The sequence below is a fragment of the Aythya ferina genome (assembly GCF_964211825.1).
Source record: "Aythya ferina genome assembly, chromosome: 3".
NCBI classification, from domain to species: Eukaryota; Metazoa; Chordata; class Aves; order Anseriformes; family Anatidae; genus Aythya; species Aythya ferina.
Genome location: NC_140298.1, coordinates 4,477,298 through 4,494,392, shown reverse-complemented (window position 1 = coordinate 4,494,392; position 17,095 = coordinate 4,477,298). Strand labels below are relative to the sequence as shown.

The window sequence follows — 17,095 nt, the reverse complement described above, 5'->3', positions numbered from 1 at the left end:
ATATAAAAGGATTTTCCATTTCAGTGTCATCTTTGCTGCATCGATTCATGATCTTTTTTTTAAAAACCATTTCTTTTCCAAAGGAACAGCAATGGTTAATATATGTTAAAAGTTCTACTCTAACTATTAATTCTATTTTAACAGCATTTTGGTTAACTGGTATTTCAGTTTAAATTTTAGTTTAATGAGAAATTAATTCAAAATAAGGGTCTAGAATGCTGCCTCTGGGCAAATTCTGCTGTTTTTTCTGAGTTATCCTTTTGTGAGGACTGTAAACTGTTTCAAGGCCCTTCTTTGGTTATTTTATTTTCCATTATGTACTAGTTAAGTGAATATTAGATTGATACTTTTTGTTCTCCGTAAAATGATCACTAACATTTTAACCCATAAAATAGGTGCTAATTTCATTCTGTTGACTAATTGCTCTGGTGTAGGAGCGTTCTTACTTGCACTTCTAAAGAGAAAAAAAGACTTCTTAACCAAGTGGCACAGGGATACACTCCTTGATCTGAGAAGTAGATCAGGAGTTACACCTTTAGCTTCAGCTAACTGCTGTTTGAGTTCACGGTTCAGTTTATTGTATTTATTCCTGTCAAAGAACAGCGTGTTCACCCTAAAGACTGATAAGGGTAAACCGTTGAACATCCTTTCCTGTTTAATACCCTTAAAAAAAAAAAAAAAAAAGGACGGAGGGGTCACAGGAGGAAGTTTGTAAAACTTGTGCAGAATTCAGACCTGTGATAAAACAGAACTACTGAAGTGCTGTGGGATAGAATATGGAAGGCTAAGAGTATTTTTCTCCTGGGTAAGAGCAGTGATAGGATACAAACAGTCAGGTAATCTGGAAAAGCATATACCAGCTGGGTTTCTGATCTGCATATGAGTTAGCTGTAACTGCTGTACCTCATGTAAAAGGAGTTCAAACAGAGGATCTCAAGGTCAGGAATTATATCCAACTGTTCTCTGCGTACAAGGAAGTCATAGGTTATGAATTTCTCTTAGCAATAAGGAAACCTTTGCAAAAGAGTGTTTGGAATTAACCTACCTATAACAACAGACAAGTTTATGGCATGAAGTACATGTGCTTCGTGTTTCAATAAGTAGCCACAAAGTTTGTAAGTGGTTATGCAGTTCTCTTTTGTAGTTCCCTCCTCTTTCTCACAACACAAACTGAACTTAGAGAGGAAGCTATCAGTGATGGGTTTCTGTTGGAAAGCCAAATGTTAGGTGTAGATGTCATCAGTTCAGTTTCTGGTGTTGCCAGCATAATTATCCTCACCTTGTTGACACATTTGAAGGCTTAGAGAGAGAAATTGTGTAGGCAGGGACAAGAGGCACAGTAGTTAATGTACAGACAGACGGATTTAGGGCACAGAACCAACTTTTGCAGCCCTACCAGTGTCTAGAAATTGTTAAAAAAAAAAAAAAATAGTTGATTGATGAAGATGGTGACCAGTGATAGTGTTTTTCTAACATGGAGGAAATCTGACAGATCATATTGTTATTTCTAAAAATGGGGGGCAATTGTTCTTGATGTGTTTATTTTTTAATGGAGATTAATATTTTATAAGCAGGGTTTTGATCATGTCAGCTGCTCATATTCTTCAGGTGTGTTATGGTAGCAGGGAGAAGCTTCAGCAATGCAGTTACTGCCTGCAGTTACCTATGCAGAGGGAGTTCCTTTCTAATTGTCAGGATACCTGCACCGTAAGGTTCATAGCAAGCAGATTAAAAAAACTACTAAATGAAAGAATTATTGGTCTAGTAATATGTCAATAAATTTACAACCCCTCAGAACCAGAAAGTCACAATAACTTATGTTGAGTCTTGTAAGGTTTTCATGATTGTACGATAGCACTCCACAGGCTTTCCATTATCTTTGAAAAGCACGAGATGAATGTATTCTTTGAAAATGATTAGTCAAAAAAAAAAACATGACAGCATGAAGCTATATCAACATATTCACATACCATTTGTTTTCTTCTAACTTGTGTTAAAAACCCTAATTCAGTAATAAGGTTTCGTGTTAGCTTTGTTTGTAAAGACAAGGTAATTAAGTTTTAAAAGTGCTTAACGTTTTAATGCTTGAATATCTTAAAATATACAGAAAAGGACATGTGGAGCAACTTCCTAGACTTGTATTTTCAACAGTTCTGAACAAGGTTCAGGAAAAAAAAAAAAGCAAACTGAAATTTAAGAAGTGTTTTTTTTTGTCTGCCATAACATTAGCGTCTTGCTTGTGCTTTGATAGCCCTATGTGATTTTCAAAATATATTTTGAAGGACTTGATAGTTATTTTTAGTTTAATGCAATCAGTAAATATTATCAAAGTTAATGTACTCTTTTTGATTTTTCCATTCTTTCAGGTCATTGAATACAACCCATCTCAGTGTCTGGATTGGCTGGCTGTGCAAACACCTCGAAATAAACTCGCTCACAGCTGGGTGCTGCAAAACATGGAAAACTGGGTTGAACGTTTTCTTCTGGCACATAACTATCCCAGAGTGAGAACTTGTAAGTTAATTTAAATTTTAAAAAATGATTTTGCTGTTGCAGCAAGTAATTGTATATGGGGTATTCCTGTGACAATTGAAATACGTCTTGTGCTTGTATTTTCCTCCTTTTCCAGTTGTTCTAGGATTGCTGTATTTTAAAATATCAACGTTTTACTACATAATATTTTCGATGGAAGCTATATTTTAATTTGATTACTGAAATGAGATGTTGGTAGGTTCTTTTATCATATGTGATTAATCTACGTGCTTCAGGAAAACCAAAAGAAGAAAAATTACTAATCCAAGCTGTTCTCCGTAGTTTTCATCCCATAGTTGCATTGTAGGTAGGAATAGTACTTGCTCTTCTTTCATGCATCACAGAGTAATCTTTAGTGAAGTCCTTTGAACCTGTGGATGAAGGAGAAGGAAGTCTGTGCTTCTGCCCAGCTCCAGCATATCCTTCCTCTGTAGTTTGTTCTTCCAGGAATCACATTGCCAGGCTATTGCCAAGTTCAGCCGTTCAGGCTTTCCTGTGTCTAAGTTGTGTTGTAAAGGAGATATGATAGCTATAGGCCACTCTGAGCTTTAATACAATATCTGTGGTAGAAAGATGCGGAAACTGGAGGGGCAGCTTTGTAACTAACTCCAGCTGTTAAACAGGGTTGAAGAGGTAGTGAGGTCTTGATCAAGCAGTAGACAATTCTGCCATAGAAAACATCTGTTCATGTATTTTTGTTCTGGGATGCATGGTGTTACAGTAGTTAGAACCAAGCAGTAGACAGAAATACAGAGTGAATAGGCCTGAAAGCTCATCTTAACACCTCTTTTAACAAGCTTTGTGCTAGTCTTATCCACACAGTTATTTTAATTTCCAGTGTGAGTATAGTAATACCAGATTCTGTAAAATGCTTTGAAATCTGTACATGGAACAAATGTGTAACAAATTTGTTTTTATTATTTGAAGCTGCAGCCTATCTCTTGGTGTCGCTTATTCCAAGCAATTCCTTCCGTCAGATGTTCCGATCAACCCGTTCTTTGCACATCCCTACACGCGATCTGCCTCTCAGTCCCGATACCACCGTAGTTCTGCATCAAGTCTACAACGTGCTTCTTGGCCTTCTTTCAAGAGCTAAACTATATGTCGATGCTGCTGTTCATGGCACTACAAAACTTGTGCCCTACTTCAGTTTCATGACATACTGTTTGATCTCAAAAACTGAGAAACTCATGTTTTCTACCTACTTCATGGACTTATGGAACCTTTTCCAGCCCAAACTTTCTGAGCCAGCTATAGCCACCAACCACAACAAACAGGCTTTGCTGTCCTTTTGGTACAACGTCTGTGTCGACTGTCCAGAGAATGTACGCCTTATTGTACAGAATCCTGTGGTGACGAAGAACATTGCCTTCAATTACATCCTCGCAGACCACGACGATCAAGATGTGGTGCTCTTTAACCGTGGGATGCTGCCTGCCTACTACGGCATCTTGCGCCTCTGCTGTGAGCAGTCTCCTGCATTCACGAGGCAGTTGGCTTCTCACCAGAATATCCAGTGGGCCTTTAAGAATCTTACACCACATGCCAGCCAGTACCCAGGAGTAAGTAGATTGATACCCAGAAGTATGATTTTATCGTCAGTATTTCCTCTTTTACTGGATTTGTCTTTTAACGAAAGGGATGAAAAGACCTATTGGATATATCCAGTGGAAAAAACATTTTATTTCCTGTTATAAGTAATTGATAATGTGTTTAGATCTGATTACTGTACTTTTGGGTAAGGATTTTTTCCCTTGCGGTATATAGCAGTTGGAGAGCAGATGTTTTTTTCTGGAAGCAGATGCTGATGATTCCACTATTCTTCAATATTCTGTACACCAGTCTAGTTCTACGAAGCAGGGAAAGAGCCTTTAATGGTCTTGCATTGTAACACATTGAGTTGGAGGAATTCCCAGTAAATTGCTTCTCTGCTTTCAGTTTCTGGAATAGGACCAAGATTTGATGGCCTCATGGTCCCTACTTGGGAACACCTGTGTACCTTTTGTAAAGTATTGGTACACTGGGAGTTCCACTGTCTCTGCAATAATATGTCACGGTAAAAATAGATACTAGTTAAAATTGCCCATGTGTAATGGTGAAAAATCAGGTTCACAAAGTTTTTAAGAGAAAAATCACAGAGATTTTTTGCCCTCTGTAGAGAAGGAGAGTATACAGTATATTCTACTTAGAACTCCAGTCTAGTTCAGCTCACAGATTAAATTTATACTGTGGAAGTTCTGGGAATAGTCCTGCTGCCTTAACTGTTTGCATCTGTCCTTGGAAGTCTCAGTCTGTGTCACAAGGGACTGCAGTTACTTTACTATGTGTTTTTCATGCCTGTAGGACTTCAGTGAGTTTTAGCCCAAGCAGCTTCCTGAATTCTGTTATTTAGAGTATGAGAGTATGAATAGTATCACCAGAGTATGTGCTTAATCGTGGTTAAAAAAAACAACAAAACAATCAACACCTTCAACTCCCCAAGGAAAGACAGGAAGTTTGGGCACGTGGATCAGGATTTCCCAGATTCTTCTGTCTATGTATATGTAGCAATGAACTGCAGTGTTAGAAAGCACCAAAACATACATTTAAGGTTCACAAGTATTATCTCAAATATCTGCCATAATCCACACAGTAGATATTAAAGGCTAAAAGCAAACTGCGCTGAAGATAGGTGAGGAATATCTGCACTTTCTTTGTCAGAATTTTATTTTTAGGAACTGTTTTAATTATTTAAGTTTAAAATGTCTGCTGATTTTATAACTTTACTACAAGGGTTAAAATGTTAGCCCATCTGAAGTTGCTTAATATGTTATGTTTTATATATTACTTAGTAGAAGTAATACAGAGGAGTAAATAAGAAGATATAAACCATAACTGAGAGATTTACGTAAATTTACGTAAAAATTACGTAAAATTTTTATGTGTTTCAGGCAGTAGAAGAGCTGTTTAACCTCATGCAACTGTTCGTAGCTCAGAGACCAGACATGAGAGAAGAAGAGATAGAAGACATAAAGCAATTTAAGAAAACAACCATAAGCTGTTACCTGCGCTGCTTGGATGGACGATCTTGTTGGACAACTTTAATAAGGTACGTTAGTAGTGAAGCTGCAGTGTAATAATTGAATTCTGTTTGAATAAGAACTGCATTTCATAGAATGTGAAGTATGATGAAAATTAGTGTTGTTCCAGAGTCAATTGGTTGCAAATATAATTTATTTTAGAAGGTTTCAGCATCTAAAAATTCAGAAGTTATGCAAAAAACAAGGTGTGAAACAAGATAAATATTGTCATGTTTCAAAATAAACACCATGACAAAACTGCTTTAGTAGAGTCCTTGGGAAAAACAAAAAAAAAACAAAAAAACAAAAAAACAAAAAAAAACAAAACAAAAAAAAAAAAACATTTAAATGTACTAATTCAGCATTTAAGCTGAATGCCATTCTCAGTCTACCATGATTTATCTAGATTTGGCAAAGCAGTAATTTCAGCTATTGTTGTTGATATTTGTTATTCTTGGGCAGAAAACTTAGTTAGAAATTGTGCCTATGGAACATTTTTATTGCATCATATCTTCAAATAGTTTTTCATTTCTAGTGTATCTTAATAGCATATCTGAAACTGTTGCTTTTTTTTTTTGTCAGTATAACTAGAAATTGCCTGTACACATAGGTCAGGTACTGGGATTTTAAAATGAACTGATGATGGACAGAAAGAGACTTGTGAGCAGGAGAACAGCCTGTGTCACTTGAAGGGTTTACATACAGTCATCTCTCGTAGAATGCAACCAGATTTTCCCATGTGCACTGGAAGTATTGCAGTGCTGAGATGAGTGGTTCATTTGCTATGCATAATCCTTTCTGTTCTGCTATAAGCATAAAATGTTCTGATAGAAATGGTTTTACACATTTCAAAGTCCAAATATATGCTTAACTGGACCCATCTATTGAGATGTGTTATTTGAAAAGCATAAAGTTCTGTCTTTAGAAGTACATTTTAAAGTACTTCTTGAAGTACCTAGCTTTTAAACATTTTTGCAAATATTATTTGGGAAATACCTCCTTAAAAGCTATTTATAAGTTACTTTGGACAGCAGGTTGTTTAAAAAGGAAGTTGACATCAGATATGTCTTTAAATGAAAAAGTTTATAAAAAAAAAAAGAGAATAAGCATGTTCTTTTTGGCCTTCTGTGATAATTTTTAAAATAATAGCGTGAGCTTAAAAAATTTAAACATTGGTATGAATTATGAAAATACATGCATTTTTCAGTGTTCTCAATATTTGGATTTTTTTCCTAGTGCCTTCAGAATATTATTAGAATCAGATGAAGACAGACTTCTTGTTGTGTTTAACAGAGGATTGATTCTGATGACTGAGGTAAGTATTCTGCTATTTAATTTTAATGAACACCTCGCTTTCTTATTGCTTCATTGCTCCTTCCTGACAACATTTGCTTTAAATTGTTGTAATATTGTATCATTTAAAATAAATATATGAAATATGTGGATGAAGTACTGGCATATATGTAAAACATTAAAATCTTGAGGGTCATAGGAAGAAAAAAAGAAAAAGGAAAAAAAAAAAAAGAATTTACCAGACACGCCTGAACACTGATGTAGGAGTTTAAATGAATAAATTTGAGACAATAAAAATCTTCATACTGGATTAAGAAGAAAGCTTAATCGGTAACAGAGATTTGGTAGGATAACTGTAAAAGGATGTAGCTTAAATTGGAAACATGAGCAAGAAATAAATAGGTGATAGATCATTTTGTGTATCAAAGACAGGTACACTTGCTCTGAAGTTCATAATGGAGAGCAAATTAGGTCTACAGAAAGCTTGTAAATTATGAAAACATGGGAAAAAGATGATGGGAGATATTGTGGTTTACTCTACTATAGATCCCAAACCAAGAAAATGTGTGAGGTCTTTTATGATTTGGGAGTAATAAGAGATTGCAAGAACTTTGAGTTCTTTTGAGAAGAAATGCTTGGTAACATTTGTTCATCTGCTCTCGGGCATGATCGTCACAGTTTTGTGATGCAGCAAGTGGGGAATGTGACTGGAGAGTTCTAAAGGATTCCAAGTCATGTAGGCACTGACTGAGAAGGTGCAGCTGGGAGGCAGTCAGTGAGCAGGAGCAGGAAATGAATCTCTTACTCTTAAGAATGGAAAGAGAGAAATCAGATGACCTTGATGCATTTAGAGAATTAGTTGGTAAGGTGCGATGGCAGCAAATCTGAGAAGAAAAATGTGCAGATACTCAAAGGGCAAAACTACCCACACGTGAAGAAAGGGTAGGAAGTCTAGTAGGAAATGAATTTAGATAAATCAGACACTCTTTGTTAGTATGAAGAGAAAGAAGAAAACACGCAAAGAGTGGAAAGAAAAGCAGATTTATAATACTGAACATAAAAGAACAAAAGAAGAATGTGAAGGATAAAATTAGAAAGATCTAAGCAGAAAACTGCAACTAGCAAGAGATGTTATGAGTTAGTAAGAAATTCTTAGTAAGAAAGTGACAGCACAAAATAGGAAGAAATGGAGGGAGGAAGGAAGGGAGGGATGTTGGGTGGTTTTGAGAGCAGGAATAACATTTAAGATGATCTAGATATGTTGGAGAAACTGAGTAAAAATAAGAAGAAAATCATTCTTGATATATGCAGATTGGTGTCACCACAGAGGGGATAATGAACTGGTACAAATCCATGGTACAAAATAACAGGGCAGGAGGTAGTTGTAGCTGTACAGTAAATGAGATAGTGGAATGGATTGCCTTAGAAGCTGTCAGCACAACTGGAAGTCTTCAGGAGTACTTTGAGCAAACATCTGTCATGGATATAGAGATATTTAGTTTGCCTTAAGGCATATGGGTGGATTTGATGTTGCTTTGAGTTGATTCCAACCCTATTCTAATATGGTTTCTATTTAAAAAAAATATATATATATATATTTAACTTTGTGATGTCAGTACTTTGTATTGTCTGGGACATAATGTGATAGAAAAGGCTGGAATTACAGAAACAGAAAAGATACAAATGATGACACTGCAGTACTGTGAAATTTTAGTTTTCATGAGCTTGTTATAAATATAAGCCTCTTAACTAGTTGCAGTTAGTTACTCCAGAATTCGTTGCTCTCTGTCTTGTAAATGCATACATTCCATAAACTCAAGCTAAAAAGTTAGGAACTTTTCAAGGCTTTATCACATCCAGAAAAGTTTTCCACATAGTGGGGATGGCCATGTATCTTTTATCTTCACTATAATTGAAAAAAGCACCGTGTTGAGATTGTGCTTTATAGGGAATGAGATTAATGTTTGTATATCTTTGAAATAGCCCAACAGATTAAATAACTTTTCTTAGGCCTTGTGCTAGAATTTTTGTGGTGTTGGGAAATCAGTTGCTTTTCTTTTCTGATATTTCTATAAATCACAGGTGCCCACAAGATATTTTTATTAGAAAGGGAGAAATAATTCATCTGATGTATGTACAATCATAATACACAAGTTCTTAAGCAGGACATTTTAAAAAAGAGCTACTGTCTATGTCAATCGTATTTCCTCCCCTCCCCCCCTCATTTTTTGAGCAGAGCTGGGCAGTTACTTGTTATAGACATTATTGTTATAGTAAATCTTACAAATTCAGTTTCCTTCTGGTCTGCACATGTGAAAAAATTCATGACTCTAGTTTTTGGATTAAGTGAGAAGAACACAAGGCAGACTTACATGACCAAATGCAGGTCTCAGTTTAACTTCCGTAGAAGATTACTTACCGTTCATTGTTACTGAAACTGTATGTTCAGGTCAACAGTTATATTTAGTTGCTGTAAAAGATACCTGGTGATTCATTCTCTATTTCCTTCTTTCTTCCTCTCTCCCCCACCTTTTTTCTTTTTAATCTCTCTCATAGTAAATATGCTAAGTGCATATACAAATTTATTCTCTTTTTAAAATGTCATTATCTTTTGTAACTTTGTGATTACATCTGGCACGATATTCTTTTATACCTTTTTTTTTTTGTGTGTGCATAAAATAATGTAAAACCGGTGTCTGTAGGATAGAAATGATAAAGTGTGTTAGGTGGCAACATAAAGTGTTGTGGGTTTTTTCTTCGTAGTCCTTTAACACGTTGCACATGATGTACCACGAGGCTACAGCTTGCCACGTGACTGGAGACCTGGTAGAACTTCTGTCTATATTCCTTTCAGTTCTTAAATCAACACGTCCATATCTTCAAAGAAAAGGTTTGATTATAACTCTTCAAAGGATTATTATGTCTGTTGTCTGTTAATTAATTTTCATGACCTAAAACTTAGTATTCTGTCTTGCTTATTATCTATGTTTACAAACTTTCAATGCAGTAGCAGATTATTTTTAAATTGTTACTTATTAAGTTCTTTTTTGGCATAATCTGACTAGATTAAGTACGTTTAATAGCAGTAGATCAATGAGATTGAATCTGGCTTTTAGATTGATAAAAATGTTAGAGGAAAGAAGATTATTCAGCAGTAAAATTCTGTGTTTCATTTAAAGAGCTTTTGTGAAATTCACTAAGCAGATTTCTGTTTTTTTACCTTTGCAGATGTGAAGCAAGCTCTCATTCAGTGGCAGGAGCGAATTGAATTTGCCCATAAGCTTTTAACTTTGCTAAATTCCTATAGTCCTCCAGAACTTAGAAATGCTTGTATTGGTAAGTTGTAATTTTTAAACTGCAGTCAGGAAGGATCTGTTCTATGCAGGTATCTGATTTGCAATTCAAATTTCATTTTTACAAGTGCAAATACTTATTAGGTGCTCTGTAGGTTGGGATTTTTGAAACTAATATTGTCAAATGTATCAATATGGCCATTGTTCCTATTATAAATAATTGTATTTTCATCATTTTAAAGTTAATATTCATATTTTGCTAGGCATGCAGACTGTGTGCACAAAAAGTCAGCCTGCATTTTGAGAGGCCGTTGTGCAATGTGGCTTATTAAAAATCAGAGGCATGGTTAAGGAATAAGTCATGAATTCAGGTGTCGGGTCAGTTTACAATCCAATCCCAAATCTTTCATTAAGATTCAAGTACTAGCAAATGCTCCGCTCAGATATATGCTGAGCAAATTCATTTGAATTAACAGCTTTTAGCATAATTTTTTATGATCTGTTTTCTAGAAAGTATAATAAAAATAAAGCTTAAAGAGCTTATGGAATTGAATACATTTGTATTTTTAAATTGTAGGCAAAGACTTTATACGTAATGTGTCTGTTTTGCACTAGAAAGGCCTATTCCAAAATCTTTTTCTAGTATAGTTTTTTTTTTAAGAAAAATATTATTTTAATGGATATAATCTGAATTCTTACGCATGCTAATGAAGGCCTAAAACTTTGTCCACATGAAACCTTTTCTGTGTGATTTGCATGCATTTTCCTCTTATTTTGAGTGCCTTTCTCATTGTCCTCCTGACTGCTGCTGGTTACATTTTCCAGGCATCAAACCTGATATGTTAAAGAAGAAGGAAAGAGGGTAATTTTATTGAGCTTCTACTTCCTACGAGCTGGCACCCCTCTCATTGGTTGTAGATCTACCACTGAGCAGGTTTGCTGCCAGTGGCAGAGGTGAAGGGAACCTTGACCGATTCAGGTGTATTCACGTTGCGTGTTACTCACAGTAAGCCTACCTCCACAGTGCACCCTAGCAAAAGAGAGATGAGAGTTTGACAATGCATGAGCCATAAGTTAAACTGTCTTCTGTTAAGAAATAACAATTTGTAATAGCAAAAAAACTTTTTGTTTGTAGATGTCCTCAAGGAGCTTGTACTTTTAAGTCCTCATGATTTCCTACATACTCTGGTTCCATTTCTACAGCACAATCATTGTACATACCACCACAGTAATATCCCAAGTAGGTATTTCAGTGATTGTATTTTGAAGTTCTGTTACGCTATTATTACTCTGTCATGTTCCTTGCTGATGTCAAATATTGACCTTTTTAATATATCCCTGTTTTATCCTAACTTGTACTACAGTGTCTCTAGGACCTTATTTTCCATGTCGTGAAAATTTGAAATTAATAGGGGGAAAAAGCAATATTCGTCCTCCACGTCCTGAACTTAATATGTGCCTCTTGCCTACAATGGTGGAAGCCAGCAAGGTATGTAAACACATAGTCTTATCAATAGCTATTTCTCTGTTGTTTTCCCTTTTTATAGAACTATTGTAATAATCCAGTAGCAGAATATATTTACATTTTATTTGTAAACAAAGCATAATTCTTCTTCAAGATGTGTTGTCCTCATATACTCCATTCTAGATGTGCACTCCAGAAGCACCATTTCCCTGCCCTTGGTGATTACACAGCTTCATATTCTAGACATGATAAGTGTTTAAACCTTGTGCTCAGGGGAAAAAAAAAAAAAAAAGCACACAAAAAATTCAACCAACCAACAACAAAAACACATTTTGATAATCTTCCAATCTGTTTGTAGCATTTATAAAAGAATATTCAGGAACCACTCTGGGATAATCCAAATGGGTTTCAAACAGTGTTTAGATTTATTAACAGACAGTTAAGTCAATCCTCCAGGTTTCATTAGAGTCCGCTCCACCAGGACTCAGACACAATCTGCTCTTTGTTTCGGTGAAATGCCAATACCTGAAATACATAGGGCTATTTTGTAGGGCTTTAAGTCTTTTACTTTCTGTTTTCCCTTCCTGATGGGATGCCAGCTTTGGTGGGGCTACTTTGTAGTCACTTGCCATGTCCCATTATTACAGTACCACAGTGGTGGGATTCAACTCACATAACTTTGCCTATCTAGAAGGTCTATGCCCAGCCCTTCCTGTGGTTAATGGAGAGGAATCGGTACCCTCAGAAGGAGGCTGATCCTTCTTGCCTTAGTGATCCGAGTCTGGATCAGTGACACTTCCTCTGGAGGAGTCCCTCTCCATTGACAGCAGGGATTGCTCACACAGGTCGATGATAGATAGCTAAAGTCAGGTAAGATGAATCCCACCTTAACACGAATATGTGTGGACAATCATTCGACGAAGGAAAACTGGTTACTTGCTGTACAATAGCCGCGGTTCTTCAAGATGCTTTGTCCACACAGATTCTGCGGTGGTCCTCTTGTGCTAACGCAGAGCCCTGTCATGGGGGATTCTTATCGGTGAAGGAATTGAGTGGTGGTTGAAGCCGCCATACCCCTTATGCCCTCAGGTACAGTGGTCGCAAGGACACACTGGGTGCAGGCACAGCCCCAGTGGACACTGCTATTCAGAAAGAATCCAATCTCCTGCACATGGGGCCTATGTGCACATAGATGGGAATCTGTGTGGGCAACACATTTCGAAGAAGCACGGTTACTGTAGGGTAAGTAACCCTTCTTTTTTAAAGCTTTCAAAATGATGCTTTGTGTATTTGTGCACCATCAAATTTACTGTATGACCAAAGTTTAAATAAAAATGCCTAGAACCAGAAATTATCTATATTTTCCATCATGTATCCAGTGGTAATGGATGTGACACAAAATAATGTAAATATTTGAAATGAAAAGTCATATTATATGACACAGTACTTTACAATCTGTGATGAATTCATATACATTGGGAACCAGAAGATTTCAAAGCCTTCAAAACCCCATCCACAGTTATGTTTACCTGTGTTTTTGCATGCTTATTTTTCATTCATTTGTTTTATATAAGATGGCATTTTGTTTGCTTGAATTTTTGAGATTTCCTTTTGGCTATCTGGTTTACAGAAGCTGATGCCGTTTTGAGTGCATACATCCATAATATATTAAAATACTGGCATACAAGACCCTTGGTGTATGTTTATCATTTGCTTTGGGACATTCTTGAAAATACTGCTTTGAACGCCTGTGAAGCTTTGTCTTGATAAAATTCTGACTTGCACGGACAGTAACTTACATTATGATTTAAAAAGTAGTAGTGTGCCTGTTTACATATCTGCATATGATTTAAAATTACTGCATTCTTTTCTCATCCTCTTCAAGATAAGCTATTCACATAACTTTGCATCTTCTCAGCCTGTTTATTCAGAATCCTACAACAGAGGAAAATAGAAAGTTTTACTGGTGGGGGAATTGACTTGCCATCCCTGCTCCGATATTTGTTGTGCTTAAGGACAGAGTAGCAAAACACAGCTGGACTGGGTTAGACCTGGAAATCCCCATGATGTTTTCCTGTAGCATTTGATGAAATGTTTTACGTGAAGAAGTGCAGGGATGCTTAGGAAATCTGGTAGCGGTCCAGTTGCTTATGTAGTTTAAATGAAGTTCTCTTAAATCTCCAGGGCAAAGATGATGTTTATGATCGTATGCTGCTAGACTACTTCTTTTCTTATCATCAGTTCATTCATCTACTATGCCGAGTTGCAATCAACTGTGAAAAATTTACTGAAACATTAGTTAAAATGAGTAAGTATGAAAGTTAAACAGCTTAAAGTTTGTGTTTTGTTTTGTTTTGTTTTTTTTTTCCTGTGGTAGTTGTGAGCACTTCTCCACCAAGTTTTATATTCAAGATTTGTAAGAAGAAGCAGTGCTTGTGAAAATCACTGCACTAATTGTTCTGGAAATTACTTTTCCTTAATTCACAGAACTTTGCAGTGTGTATAATGATGCACTGCCATCTTACCTACACAACTGTCAGGCTTCAGGCCTGTCCAGGAGGGACCTGCGGCAGCCAGTGAGAATTCAGTCTCCTTGCACATTTACAGTTTCATACAGGACTCACTGAAATTGGTTCTTTCGCCGACTAAACTAACTAAAAAGTTAGTTCTTTTTAAATGGCTTTGTGTCAGCTGTACATCATCTCTCCAGTTAATGCCATTTCTGGCAAGTACTATTTATCTTCCCAGGAGCGTATGGACCATCTAGACAGCCGCTGATGGTGTTGATTCTGTTGTAAAACATGGACGTGTCTCACTCCATCTTCTGGGAACCCATCACAAATTAACCAAATCAGTAATCACCCAGTTACGTAGATTGTACCTGAAAACATAAATACTGTATCAGCTCAGCCATTAAGTACCACCAGTATTTGGGTTTCCTCCTGTCACAGTGTAAGCGTTGTTTTTCTGTTATGAGCAAGGCATTCCTGGGTTTATCTGGCTGCTCCGCTCATTCTGCCTGGTTCTCTGCAGGACAGCATCCTGCCTTGAGTTGCCCCATTAATTGCACGTCACTCTGAAGGCATATCATGGTGGTTGTTTTTTCCACCAAGGACTCAGGATAAACTGTTTTTCAGTGTGGTAGGCGCAGAGGCACAAACGTTGCAGTCACACAAATACAGCTGTTACAGAGATAAGCATTCTGGGAGCTGTCTCTTCAATTCAGTTCTTAGAATTCGGCATCTAGCCAGATTCTAATTACAGACCCAGAAGTAAAGCCAGCTCTTAGTTTTTTTACATTTCATAGCAATACTAAAGGGATACATGTATTTATTAGAGGTACTGTAAAAACTTCACAGACCATCAGTCTGATTATAAAAAATGATTAGAATGTGGTCTTATCAAATGATATGGCACTTTGGTACTGCTTGAGGACTGGTAACTGAATGAGGAAGTGAGTATCTGTCTCCAAGGAAGATTTTTCAATCATTCTCACTAAGTAACTACTATTTTCTCATAACAGGTGTCCTAGTTGCATATGAAGGTTTACCACTTCATCTTGCATTATTCCCCAAACTTTGGACTGAGCTTTGTCAGACTCAGGTAAGTCAGTGGGTTTGAGAACAGAATGGAAATACGGGCAAAAAACAGTAATCGGTACTAACTTGTGAATTTTAACCAGTGGGCATTGCTTAAACATTCAAAACATTAAATGTTAATTCTATTTTGAAAATAGCTCTGCTTATGTTATCTTTGTGAAAGGAAAACATGAAATAATTAACAATACTTGATTTGTACAATTTACTAATAGCTGATTGATCTGAAATACTTTTATCATTCAGAATCATACGGTTTGAGTTAAAAATATCAGTGGGCCTGGACAGATTCCTCTGGCTGAGACAGCTGTTGCTGATGGTGTTAGCGCTGTGATGTAGTTCCAGTGATGACTCTGCAGTGTTCTTTCTTTCTTTACCAGTCTGCAATGTCAAAGAACTGTGTAAAGCTCCTCTGTGAAGATCCGGTTTTTGCAGAATATATAAAATGCATTCTAATGGATGAAAGGACCTTTCTTAACAACAACATTGTATACACCTTTCTGACCCATTTTCTTCTAAAGGTAGGTGGTTCTTTAGTGATAGTTTCTGTTCCAAGCAATGCAGTCAGGTCTGTTATTCCAGTTTAGGATACTGTTTTCACAATTCCATTTTTTTGTGGTTTAAAAAGAATCTACTCTTTGTGCAGGTTCAGGGGCAGGTGTTTTCTGAAGCAAACTGTGCCAACTTAATCAATACTCTAATTACAAATCTAATAAACCAATATCAAAGCCTAGAATCTGACTTCAGCAACCAGAGACTTGAAATCTCCAAAGCAAGCTCTACTTTAAATGGGGTGAGTCTTTTCTAAGCCGTTCAGTATCATCTAGGAGGCAGCTTATTTTCTGTGGAAGCTCTTCAGTGCTATGCGGCAGGTTCTAAAGAGGTGGGCATTGTTAGCTTAACTTCATGCTTAAGTGGGATTTCTGAGGAGAGCATGGGAGGCTACCTGAACTGTCTGGCTGGGAGTGTTCATCTCCATCAACGAGATAGTCATAAAGTTATGCAGCAGCAGTCTGAGTTCTCCAGAAGTTTCCATTCCACTTGCACACCTTCTCTCGGCACACACAGGATACATACTTGGGTCTCCAAGCAGACAGTGGGAACCACATGACTGGGGGCTGGCTTACTGTAGGAGGGGAAGCACCACAAAGTGCAGTGACCATTGGCATGCTCTAACCCAGCAAAAGATGTCGTTTTGCAGTGGGCAGCACGGTTTTGTTACCCACTTAGAACAGATAAACGCTAAGGTCAGCATGTGAGTAGAGACTTGGAAATTTTGGTAGTGTCATTGTATTTATAATTTGATCTTTTGGATGTCCAGAACACATGGAAGCCTCTAGTTACTGCACAGATGTCTCTGTGTGAAGCTCTTACCAGAAACAAACTGGAAATAAGGCTAGTTATGGTTGTTGACTCCTTTTTTTTTTAGGACCTCCGAGCACTTGCCTTGCTGCTTTCAGTGCACACTCCCAAACAGCTCAATTCAGCCCTGATTCCAACTCTACAAGAGCTTCTAAACAAATGTAGAGCGTGTCAACAACAAAGGAACTCACTACAAGAGCAAGAAGCCAAAGAAAGAAAAACTAAAGGTTTGCCTTCTATCATGATTTCACTGCAATGCTAAAATTTTACGAACTTTTACAAATTAACCGAACACATTGTTTTCTTACCACAGAGTGTAAGCCATTTCTTGGTTCCAATCCCTAAAACTACACAAGAAATGCTGTTTTATTATGGAACTAAAATTTTAAACAATTACACGAATTGTCTCTAAGAAAATAAGTATTTCTTAAATTCATGTTTAATATGGAAGCAGATAAAAAATGTGAAAGAGATGGCCTGTTATGTGGATGTATG

At 36.7% G+C, this 17,095-nt stretch overlaps 1 protein-coding gene across 10 annotated transcripts in view; it reads left to right on the top strand.

The window, feature by feature from the left end:
• USP34 (ubiquitin specific peptidase 34) overlaps nt 1–17,095 on the top strand; it is a 135,208-nt gene that overhangs the window by 111,908 nt on the left and 6,205 nt on the right. For 7 of the 10 annotated variants that reach the window (XR_014691187.1, XR_014691188.1, XM_084513739.1 and 4 more), the window contains 14 exons: nt 2,367–2,514; nt 3,460–4,094; nt 5,463–5,620; nt 6,828–6,906; nt 9,648–9,774; nt 10,113–10,220; nt 11,313–11,417; nt 11,542–11,666; nt 12,732–12,884; nt 13,827–13,950; nt 15,166–15,245; nt 15,619–15,759; nt 15,885–16,031; nt 16,668–16,827. Coding sequence is in view for 8 of the 10 variants with exons in the window: in XM_084513739.1 (XP_084369865.1) it covers nt 2,367–2,514; nt 3,460–4,094; nt 5,463–5,620; nt 6,828–6,906; nt 9,648–9,774; nt 10,113–10,220; nt 11,313–11,417; nt 11,542–11,666; nt 12,732–12,884; nt 13,827–13,950; nt 15,166–15,245; nt 15,619–15,759; nt 15,885–16,031; nt 16,668–16,827 (2,290 nt within the window). In the remaining 2 variants the exon portion in view is untranslated. The remainder of the gene's footprint in view (nt 1–2,366; nt 2,515–3,459; nt 4,095–5,462; nt 5,621–6,827; nt 6,907–9,647; nt 9,775–10,112; nt 10,221–11,312; nt 11,418–11,541; nt 11,667–12,731; nt 12,885–13,826; nt 13,951–15,165; nt 15,246–15,618; nt 15,760–15,884; nt 16,032–16,667; nt 16,828–17,095) is intronic. The other 3 variants (XM_084513743.1, XM_084513744.1, XM_084513742.1) reach the window with 2 other exon arrangements.